The 10,981-nt window shown below is 33.3% G+C and overlaps 1 protein-coding gene across 1 annotated transcript in view; it reads right to left on the bottom strand.

Annotated features, from left to right (window-relative positions):
* batf (basic leucine zipper transcription factor, ATF-like) overlaps positions 1-674 on the bottom strand; it is a 9,960-nt gene extending 9,286 nt beyond the window's left edge. Inside the window, exon 1 of the mRNA XM_052585562.1 lies at positions 369-674. Coding sequence (XP_052441522.1) covers positions 369-434 — 66 coding nt within the window. The 5' untranslated portion in view covers positions 435-674. The remainder of the gene's footprint in view (positions 1-368) is intronic.
* Positions 675-10,981: the final 10,307 nt, after the last annotated feature.

Genomic DNA, 10,981 nt, shown 5'->3' on the forward strand with positions numbered 1-10,981 from the left:
CAGCTGTATTTTATGTTTCTTTTATATATATATATATATATATATATATATATATATATATATATTATATATATTTTTACGTAAATAACAAAATATTTGCAATTTGTACATTTTTTTTTAATTGTGTATATATATAAATGTTTATATTTTATACATTTTATAAATATTTTACATTATATATAAAACAATTATATGCATTTCTTATCTCTTTTATTGTATTTTGAAATAACTTATTACATTTTAAACAAATTTATCTATATTGTTTGTCATTATAAATGTAAATTAAGTAATGTTTTATTTGCAGGGAAATTGGTGAAGTGTGTTTGTTTGTATGTGTGTTTGCATGGTGCTGGTTGAGTCTCTCTTACCTGTTTATTGCCCGGTGAGGGAGATTTGGTGTAGCTGGAGTCGTTGTTGTCAGAGCCCTGAGCCATGCCACTTCAGTCTCTGTGAAACCTTTGACCTCCTTCAGCGTCTGTCTTCTGACGGTGTCTTTCTATCAGCCTGTTTAACTATCTATCTGTCTGTCTCAGTCTATGTGAGACTGCATGTGTTCAGAAGAGAGATGTGAACTGATCGCGGTCCACTGAAGAATGAGTAAAGACTGCAACACTCACACTCTTTCTTTTCTTGCTCTGCTTCACTCCCCCTCTCTCTCTCTCTTCGCCCTGCCTAATTAGCGATGTGTGATGTGGTAGTTAGAAAACCTCTACTGCACTAGACTGGAAGTCACATGCTTCCTGGAAACTTTGCATAAAGCTTCTTATCCGCAGCAGAGCTAAAGAGCTAATGAACCTTCACAAACAGTACAGAAAGATGAATGGAGTATCACATTGTCTCCACATGCACTGTGTCCACCGAAAAGTGTTTATAAACTTAAGCAACACTCAAAAATATCTGCAGGTCATTGTATTAGATAAGAAAATAAGAAATAAAGTTACAATAAATTTAAACAAAACATACTTTTCTAGCAAAAACTGTTCATCAAAATAAATTGCTTGGGTTTTATATGATATTTGCAATAAATATACTGCTGAAAATGAAGATAAAAGATATTGTGTGACTTTGCGTTGGTGAAACATTACCGGAACTGGATAGAGGTAACTTTTAATACATCAACTAAAAGTGAACTGATTAAAAGTCATTCATCTACATATAATTATCTAATAATTTATGTAATTATATATATACGTTTTTATAATCATAAGCTATAAGTTTATTTATAAATAATATTTACTGTATGTAATATAATTGATACATTTACATTTATTCACTTAGCAGATGCTTTTTTCCAAAGTGACTTAAGGCCCATTCACACCAAGCACGATAACTATAAAGATAACGATAAAGATATAGTTCTAAAAATCATTCTCAGTGTTAAAGAATAGCAGAGTGCCTACCACAGCTATAACAATAAAGGCACAGAGAAATAATTTATTTCCAGTGGATAAAAACATTGAGAGGCAATCAGAATCAATCCTGCTATAACGAGCTAGAGAATTTAAACCAGCAGACGATCATGAACCTAGAATAAACACACGATATAATTAGCTGGTGTGGACGCTAATATAGTTATATTTAAAGTTATAATTTTTGCTGTGAACGGGGCTTAACACAGAAGGAGAACAATAGAAGCAATCAGACCAACGAGGCAGCAACAGTATACAAGTGCTCTGGCAAATCAACTGCGGGCGGCAGATCCTTTTTCTATTTGGCGGCTAAACTCTGGAATAACCTACCTAACATTTTTCAGGAGGCAGACACACTCTTGCAGTTTAAATCTAGATTAAAGACCCATCTCTTTAACCTGGCTTACAAATAGCACACTAATATGCTTTTAATATCCAAATCCGTTAAAGGATTTTTAGGCTGCATTAATTAGGTAAACCAGAACCGGGAACACTTCCCATAACACCCTATGTACTTGCTACATCATTAGAAGAATGGCATCTACGCTAATTTGAGTCTCTTTCTCTCTTATTCCAAGGTCACCGTAGCCACCAGATCCAGTCTGTATCCAGATCAGAGGGTCACTGCAGTCAGCCGGATCCAGTACGTATCCAGACCAGATGGTGGATCAGCACCTAGAAAGGACCTCTACAGCCCTGAAAGACAGCAGAGACCAGGACAACTAGAGCCCCAGAAACAGATCCCCTGTAAAGACCTTGTCTCAGAGGAGCACCAGGACAAGACCACAGGAAACAGATGATTCTTCTGCACAATCTGACTTTGCTGCAGCCTGGAATTGAACTGGTTTCGTCTGGTCAGAGGAGAACTGACCCCCAACTGAGCCTGGTTTCTCCCAAGGTTTTTTTTCTCCATTCTGTCACCGATGGAGTTTCGGTTCCTTGCTGCTGTCGCCTCTGGCTTGCTTAGTTGGGGTCACTTCATCTACAGCGATATCATTGACTTGATTGCAAATGATTGCACAGATACTGTTTAAACTGAACTGAGATGCTGACATTACTGAATTCAATGATGAACTGCCTTTAACTGTCATTCTGCATTATTGACACACTGTTTTCCTAATGAATGTTGTTCAGTTGCTTTGACGCAGTCTTTTTTGTTTAAAGCGCTATATAAATAAAGGTGACTTGACAAGTCTCAGTCTAGCACAGTACACATACAGTAGCTTTTTTATAGAATAGAATAGAACAGAAGTAAATGCTAGTATTAATTGGTCATCTGCTGGCGGAAATGATGTGTCTTTAGATGTTTTTTCTAAATGGCTAAAGACTCAGCTGCTCAAATTGAGATAGGCAGGTCATCCAATCAGCTGGGAACAGTCCAGGAAAAGGTCCATGAGAGTTATTTTGTACCTCTTTGGGATGACACCACAAGGCTTCGTTTAGTAGCAGAATGCAAGCTTCAGCTTCTGTTAAAAAGCGCTTAAGTTTAGGTATAATGGTGCAGCGCAAGTTTTTGTCATGTAGGCAAATATCAGTACCTTGAATTTGATGCAAGCGGCTTCTGGTAGCCAGTGTAAACTAATGAAGAGGTGTAATTTGAGCTTTTTTCAGCTTGTTAAAGACTACTCTTGTTGCTTGATAATAAATGTGGCAAGGCCCGCCAAGAGATCATTACAATAGTCCAGTTTAGAGAGAACAAGAGCTCGGACAAAGATTTATGCGGCCTGCTCTGATAGGAAGGGTATAATCTTCCTAATGTTGTATAAAGGAAAAATCTGCTGGACTGGGCTGTTGTAGCAATATGGTCTGTGAAACTTAACTGCCCATCAATCACAACTCCAAGATTCCTGGCTGTCCTGAAAAGAATTATGGTTGATGAATCCACCTGTAAAGATAAGTTGTGATGCAGTGCTGGGTCGGCTGAGACCATGGGCAGTTCTGTCTAAAGCTGGCCACACACTAGAGTAGGGATAGGCAACTCCGGTCTTGGAGGGTCACTATCCTGCAGAGTTTAGCTGCAAGGCAATCAGTGTTTTCGGGATTACTAGATAGATACAGGCAGGTGAGTTTTTATGAGGGCTGAAGCTAAAGCTGAAGCAGGATAGTGGCCCTCCAGGACTGGAGTTGCCTATCCCTGCACTAGAGGATTTTAAGGCCAATTTGCTCCCCCGAATGATCGGGAGGTGTGGCCGGATTCGCGGCCTGTTCCTAATGATTTTTTTTGGTCCAAAAATCCTCTATTGTGTGGTGTCATTAAGATTATTGAACTACTCTTGATCTTGCTGCCTCTCACCCACGATAGCCAATGAGAGCAGGCAAGTGTCACTTACCAGATGTTGCGTGCTTCTATAGCTGAAACTTGGCAGCTACAAAAATGCCACAAAAGCAGATTACAGAGAAAGATTATCACCAATACACTTTTATAATACTTTGTTTTTCACTGTACAACAGTATGCGCGCCTGGAGAGCCAGCTAACAACTTTGACTGTTCTCCATTGGTTTTTCTTCTCTAGTCAAGTTTAATCTCGAGAGTCTCTGTGAGATTTCGTGTGACTCTAAAATCTTTCCTACAATCAACAAGTGTGTTGTCTCTCAGTCTGGTTGAATCGTCTAGTGTGCGTTCAGAGGATTACAAGGCTGAAAAATCATTTGAAACTGTTTTTATGTCTCCCATGGTTTTAAAATCAGTTAAGATTTGGAAATCATCTAGTGTGTGTCCAGCTTAAGAAAGTTTAAGTTGAAGGTGATGGTCTTTCATCCAGCTAGAAATGCCTGTCAGACAGGCTGCAATGTAAACAGCTACAGTCAGATCATCTGGTTGCAATGAGAAGTAGAGAGTGTCATCAGCATAGCAGTAATAAGAAAAGTAATGCTTCTGTATGACAGATACTAGTGATGACATGTAGATGGAGAAAAGAAGTGGTCCAAGCACTGAGCCTTGAGGAACCCCAGTAGCAAGAAGTTGTGATTTAGAAACCTCACCCCTCCAAGACACCCTGAAAGACCTACCTGAGAGGTAAGACTGGATTTTTATGTGTCTTTATTTTTTATTTATATGTATTTTATTATTATATTTATCATTAAAATATGTATAATTTTTAAATGAAGGATATTAGAATGTATAAAGAGAACGTTAAATATATCCACACAAAAAAATCACCAACTTATTACAAATGATTCAGCAAAAATGATGTTTGTAGTCCAAATATGTTTTGGTCCACTATAACATCTATTTAGCTCTTGGAGTTAAATTTAACTCGGTCTAATTTAACTCTATGTGAATTGATTTAATACTGCCAAGTTTGCTGTGTAGTAATTTTGGCAGACTGCATCCCAAACGCCTGTGTGTGTTTGTGTGTGACACTGAGATACACAGAGAGACAGACTCATTAGTGCTGTTTACCGAGTGAAGTGTCAGTATTCCTATTGCTCATGATCTGAACAAACCCATAACAGAAGTGTTAAACATTGTTACAGACATGAATGATTTCTCATAAACATGTTGCTTGTTGACAGGGTGTCTTTTCATAGCAACAATGCTAAAAAACACATATTAGCTTCTTCACAGCCATAGCATTGCGGTGGCAGGTTTTAATGGGGAAGCACCCATCAAATTGTCTTAAGAAAATATATGAAAATATTTTTATTTAAGAAAAAAATAAAAATAAAATAATAATTATATATATATATATATATATATATATATATATATATGTGTGTGTGTGTGTGTGTGTGTGTGTGTGTATATATATATATTTATTTAGTTTTTATTTTTTTATTTTATTTGTTTAAATAATAATTTTATATCTCAGAAAACCCTAGCAATGGCGTGAATAAATGAATAAAATAATATACCACTCAAACTTTCCTTTGAAAATATATGAAAATAAGTAATTATTTTTTAAATTATTGTTTTTATTCATTTTTATTTTATTGAATTAAATGTGTTTTTTTATTTTATTTAATTTGTTTAATAATAATAGTCATGGTAATAACTTTATAGGATAAAAACTACACAGCAACATTTAAAATAATAAATTAAATCAAGAGCAATTTAAGAACAGATATGATATACTTTTGAATAACTTTTAATGTAATGTCCTTTTAGTATTTTATTGTTTTACATACATTTTTTATTCTACATTTATTTCAATGATATTTCTATTCTATTTGTTTTAAAAGTAACGCGAGTTACGTAATCAGATTACTTTTTTCAAGTAACTAGTAAAGTAACGCATTACTTTTTAATTTACATGAAAGTATCTGAATGACTTTTTCAAAAAAGTAACGCCAGCTACTTTGCTTTCCCATGTATTGACTGATGGGTCTCCTGTCCCCATATCGGGAGAAATCGGAAGTACAGAAGCGTTGTGTGTGCTGTGTGAACATGATGTAGTTCTAGTCTAAATGTGAATGTGCATTAATTCATCCCACTCGCAAAAAAACCTGATTTAGCATCCATCAATTAAAAAAATTAATTAAATATGTTAAATAGCACATATGTATCTAATCCCATTTCATTAACTAATGTCTTTGTTGCTGACCTTGATGATCCAGTTCAACCATACTAATAAGCAAAAATGACTTTAGATAAACTAACAATTGTGTTTCATTGTTTTTTATTGCTGAAGAATGTTGAACCTTCTTCCTCTGTGGTCTACTCTACGGATGTGAATTTACTTTTCCTTCAGCCTGAGGTTTGTTCATTACACTTTTTGGTGTGAAAGGGCATTTACATTTGCTATGAATAGAACTTCTTATATTCAAAACAATCAAGCCCTGCTCATATTTAAAAAGTAACACAAAAGTAACATAACGCATTACTTTCCATAAAAAGTAACTAAGCAACATAATTAACTTTCCCCAACACTGTAGCTTACATTTAATTTAGTTTGCAGTTATCTAAAGTTTTGTTATGCCAGTAATAAATGGAAAGAAACTGAATTTGAAATGTAATTGATAGGCAGAGAGAGCAAGAGAGCGTGAGTGAGTGAGTGAGTGAGTGAGAAAGAGAGAGAGGGAGGGTGCTTCCCCTTCTTCTGTGGACTATTTGAGCAGGTGCACTGCTACACTCTATCACTTAAGCTCAAAAATTCCACATGACTTCACCCTCCACATTACCATAAGGTCAACAGCAGCAGAATTTTTTAAGCAGCAGATTTTCATAAACGCCGTTGGTGACAGATCTCCCACCAGAAGTCCGCTGACAATCCAGTGGCGCCAAAAACAGTGCATTTACTGTCAGTGATGCAACTGCCGCCCAGTGCCAAGCAGTGAAAGCAGAGCTCCACTTAAACACAGCCTTCCCCAAAATGACACAGAAATTTAAATAAAAGTGGCCTCATGGTTTCTCGCTTTCCTCATCATGAGAAACTGTGTGAACTGCTGGGATTTCTGAGCTGGACTGCTTTAAATGCAATGATGGTGGAGGAAATAGAAACTTATTAGCTAAGCCAAGCATAACATTAATATTGTTCTTACAGAACAAACCGCTCGATCTTAAGTGGACATCTTTCTAAATATAACACTGATAAAACAGCCAAGAAACTCCTAAAACATATTACCGTATAGAAACGTACTACTCAGAGCACCGTAGAATTGGCTTCAATAGCACATTTGCATTTATATTTATTTGTCAGACGCTTAGAAATATATAGCGTATAGTTTCTATGTTTGTGAAATTAAGACTAAACCACAAAATATCTGCAAAATTTTATATTCACTAACGTTCTAAAGTGCAGTGTAATTTTACTATTATTTTTATACTATAATATTTTTATTAATATTTTAATTCACTTTTATTTATATTTGTAGTTTTTTTGTTGTTGTAATTATTATTTTTTTATGTATTTTTTGTGATATGTCTTTTTTAGTTTTTATTATTTTTAAATATTACAATTTATATTTAATTTATAAATAAATAAGCTAACAAATAAATAAATGTGATAAAATTACACAACTCATAAATATATAATAATATTATTTATTTATATATTTTTCACTTTTAGTAACATAATTTTGTCATTTTTATCATATTTGTTTGTTTGCTTATTCCAGTATGCCAGTGTTTGAATATCCCATGTTTTTCAGTTTACTAACATCACAGTGTTTTTCTTTATTTCTTTGTTATTAGATTTGAGGACGTCAGTGTTTGAATATGTCAAGTGAACTATGATATTTGAAGACTTTTGCATCTTTTCTTCAGTTAAAAAGCTACCCGTTTATCATCATTGCATGGGAAAAGCAGTGTGTTCTTCTTAAATTTCTCCTGTTGGGTTTCATGAGTAAAATGAGGATGACTAAATGATGAACTGTCAAGCCTGAGAAAACTATTTCTTTAATTGCATATATTTTTTAAGTTGAAAAACAAAATCAAAGTGATTTCAAGGTTTTAGGGATCTGTGTGGGAAGGCCGCTTGCATCTTTACCGAACATGTTTGTTTGTTTGCCGTTTAACGCCTAATCTTCAGCAGTCATCGTGTATGCTGGGCAGCGTGTGTGAGTAAGATGAGAAGCCACAGAGATGTGAATGGATATTTTGCTATTGTGCTGCACTTACTGGATACTCCACCTACACACACATCACGAATCAGTCAAAGCTTCTTCTCAAGACCTTGCACTGAATTCTCAAAGATCACTAGACAACATCCACAGATGCTCATCTGAGCGCTTGCTCGCTCCAGATCAGTTCAGATGCATTCTGCACGCTCAGCATAAGAATGCAAACGCTAGCCTTCAAAAATGAGGGCTCACTGAGACTTCCGTTTTGAAAGAAATTGATACTTTTGTTCAGCAAGTATGCATTAAATTTGCCAAAAAAGATAATAGGTTAAGAGCTGCTGCTGTTGAATGTGATGTAGATCTGATGCTCGTGTGAAATTGAAGAAGAGCATGCACTACGAGCAGGACAGGAAGATTAATGTTTACTGACATATGACAAAATTAGCATGTAAAGACACACACAAATACAAATATATATATATATATATATATATATATATATATATATATATATATTGAAACAATGTAGTTGGTATATTTAAAGTTTCTTTTTTTATGTGAAACAGCTGAAAGTGAGGTTGTGAGTGTGGGAAGTTCAGTTTTTAGTAAGTCGTACTAAAGGTCATAGGTTAATTTTCTGGAGTTTTTTCTCTTTTTTTACTGGAATTGTAAGGGTCATTTCAAAATTTGGTCAACTTACCAATCAACATCATCCAGACAGACAACAACACAAAAGTCACACCACAAGTAAACAATCACCTGAATCCAGCTGAGGAAGAGACGCTTTAGAATATCAGAGCACTTACCCATGATTCCCAGCGACTGACAGTTCTCTTCAAGCTTGGAATATATATATATATCCTTATAAATACAAAATATATATAAATATTACATGTCAAATTAATGATTAACAACAATAAACAATAAATATACATTAAAATGCAAAAGCAGAAAAAACAATGACATGAAACAATCAGACAGACAGACAAGTAAATTAAACTGAAATACAAATATATAAAATATTCAGATATTGAATTAGGGAATAATTATACATTTTAATTAAAAAAAAAATTATATTTAAGTACTGACTTGCCAAAATATAGTAAGTTAATAAGACACTCAATTATGAAATAAATTAAATATTGACATATCAATATATTACATTATTGAATAACCTACCGATCTAGTGAAAATTAAAATACAAAAAACATTTAATATTTAAACAGACATGCTGAAATAAAAAAAAAAGGAAGGAAGCACTGAAATATAGATAAATAAAAACAATGTCATACAGATTAAATTAATGACTGAATAACCTGATTAAAAAAAAATAATTCTGAAAACCTGACCTGCATAAATAACCTTTGAAAATAATAATAATATAGAACCATACAGAATAAATTATTGAAAAACTGAGTAGCCGACTGAAATACTGAAAAATAAAATGCTAAAAGATGCTGAAAAATGGATATTCTAAAATAGTGAAATATGTGAATAGTGAAACAGTGAAAGGGTTAAATAAGATTCGCTGGATTTGTGATCTCAGCTGTAAGAAGTGCTGTTTTTAGGTCACTGCGGTCGCTCTCATGAGTGATTTGGAGCTGTTTGTGTTCAGATCTGCCTGTTGAAATCTCACAGTTCTTGAGGTAGGACTCAGTGGCACTCAACCAGCATTTTTTTCCCTCAAGCGCTTGGAGAAACAGGGTGAGGAGCAGATTCTGACAGCCTCCCACGTGAGAAACATGTTCTGCCAAAAAGACGCATTTTAAAAGGCTGGAACTGCTGAGCAGAAGGTCAGACATTTGATCAAAGCAGCTTTCAGAGCGAGAAAGTCTGAAGCCAGACCTCAAGAAAGCTGATCAACCCAATTCTGACGTGACAAAAAGAACTAAAGACAGAAAATGAACACTCAAGCCGGCTTCCAGCTGTTTTCATCAAAGAGGCCCTAAATGCAAACTAATCGACACGTACAAACACATGAATGTCACTGTGTTCAGCTTTTCCCACCAAACATTTCACAAATGATAAACCAACAGAGCTGCCATTCAGACTGAACGCTGCAGAAGTATTTAGACACATATATTCATGTCTTAAGTGTCCAAATACAATTTGGGGTTATTGTACTATAGTGGAAAATATATCAAACTGACTAAATTCTGAAAGGAGAAAACAACAGGATCAGTGGAAAACTCCTGCAAGTCAATGGAAACCTCTGGAAATCACCTGGTTCATTTCTCTGTGACATCTTATTTCCACAAACAAAGTTAACTGAAAAACAAAAAGAAAGTGAAAGAGGGGGAAAAAAGAAAGTTTTCGAAGATGAATGGAAGTATTACATTTGTAACATAAAAAGGGTAAATCAAAAAATAAAATATAAAATTCATCCATCATTCCATTCTCCAAACCTCATGTCTTCTGTTCGGTCATGGGATGCTTAAGCCTAATAAATAAATAAATTTATATTTATATATATATATATATTTTTTAAATAATTAATAAACAATTATTTAATAAATAATATATTATTTAAGTAACATAACATATAAAATATAGATTAATAAATAATAGTTGTTTAAAATAAAAATTATAATAATTTAAAATAATATTTCTAAGTAAATTTTAAATAAATAAAAATAAAAGACAAAACAAAAAATAATATAATTTAATATTTAAATAATTAGAATAATAATATTATTGTAAAGTAATATTTACATTTTTAAAAATATGAAAAAATAATATAAACATTTATATTTCAGAATATTAAATAAGTAAATAAATAATTTCTAAATGTTTAAAACAATACTAAGAAGTTATATATACAAATATTTTTTAACAAATAAAAATAAAAAATAGGCTATTTTTAAATATAAAAATTATAAATAAATATGTAACTAAATACACAATATTTTTAAATAATAGAAAATGTTATTTTATTTTTCTGTTATATAAAATAATAAATCTTTTAAAAAATAAATCATTTTTAAATAATATAAAAAGTATTTTAAAATCAACCAGTAAAAAAATAAAAAGGTTAGGTGGCTTCTGCAGAAAGAAAGAAATCATGAATCAAG

Source organism: Carassius gibelio, chromosome B20, assembly GCF_023724105.1.
Source record: "Carassius gibelio isolate Cgi1373 ecotype wild population from Czech Republic chromosome B20, carGib1.2-hapl.c, whole genome shotgun sequence".
NCBI classification, from domain to species: domain Eukaryota; kingdom Metazoa; phylum Chordata; class Actinopteri; order Cypriniformes; family Cyprinidae; genus Carassius; species Carassius gibelio.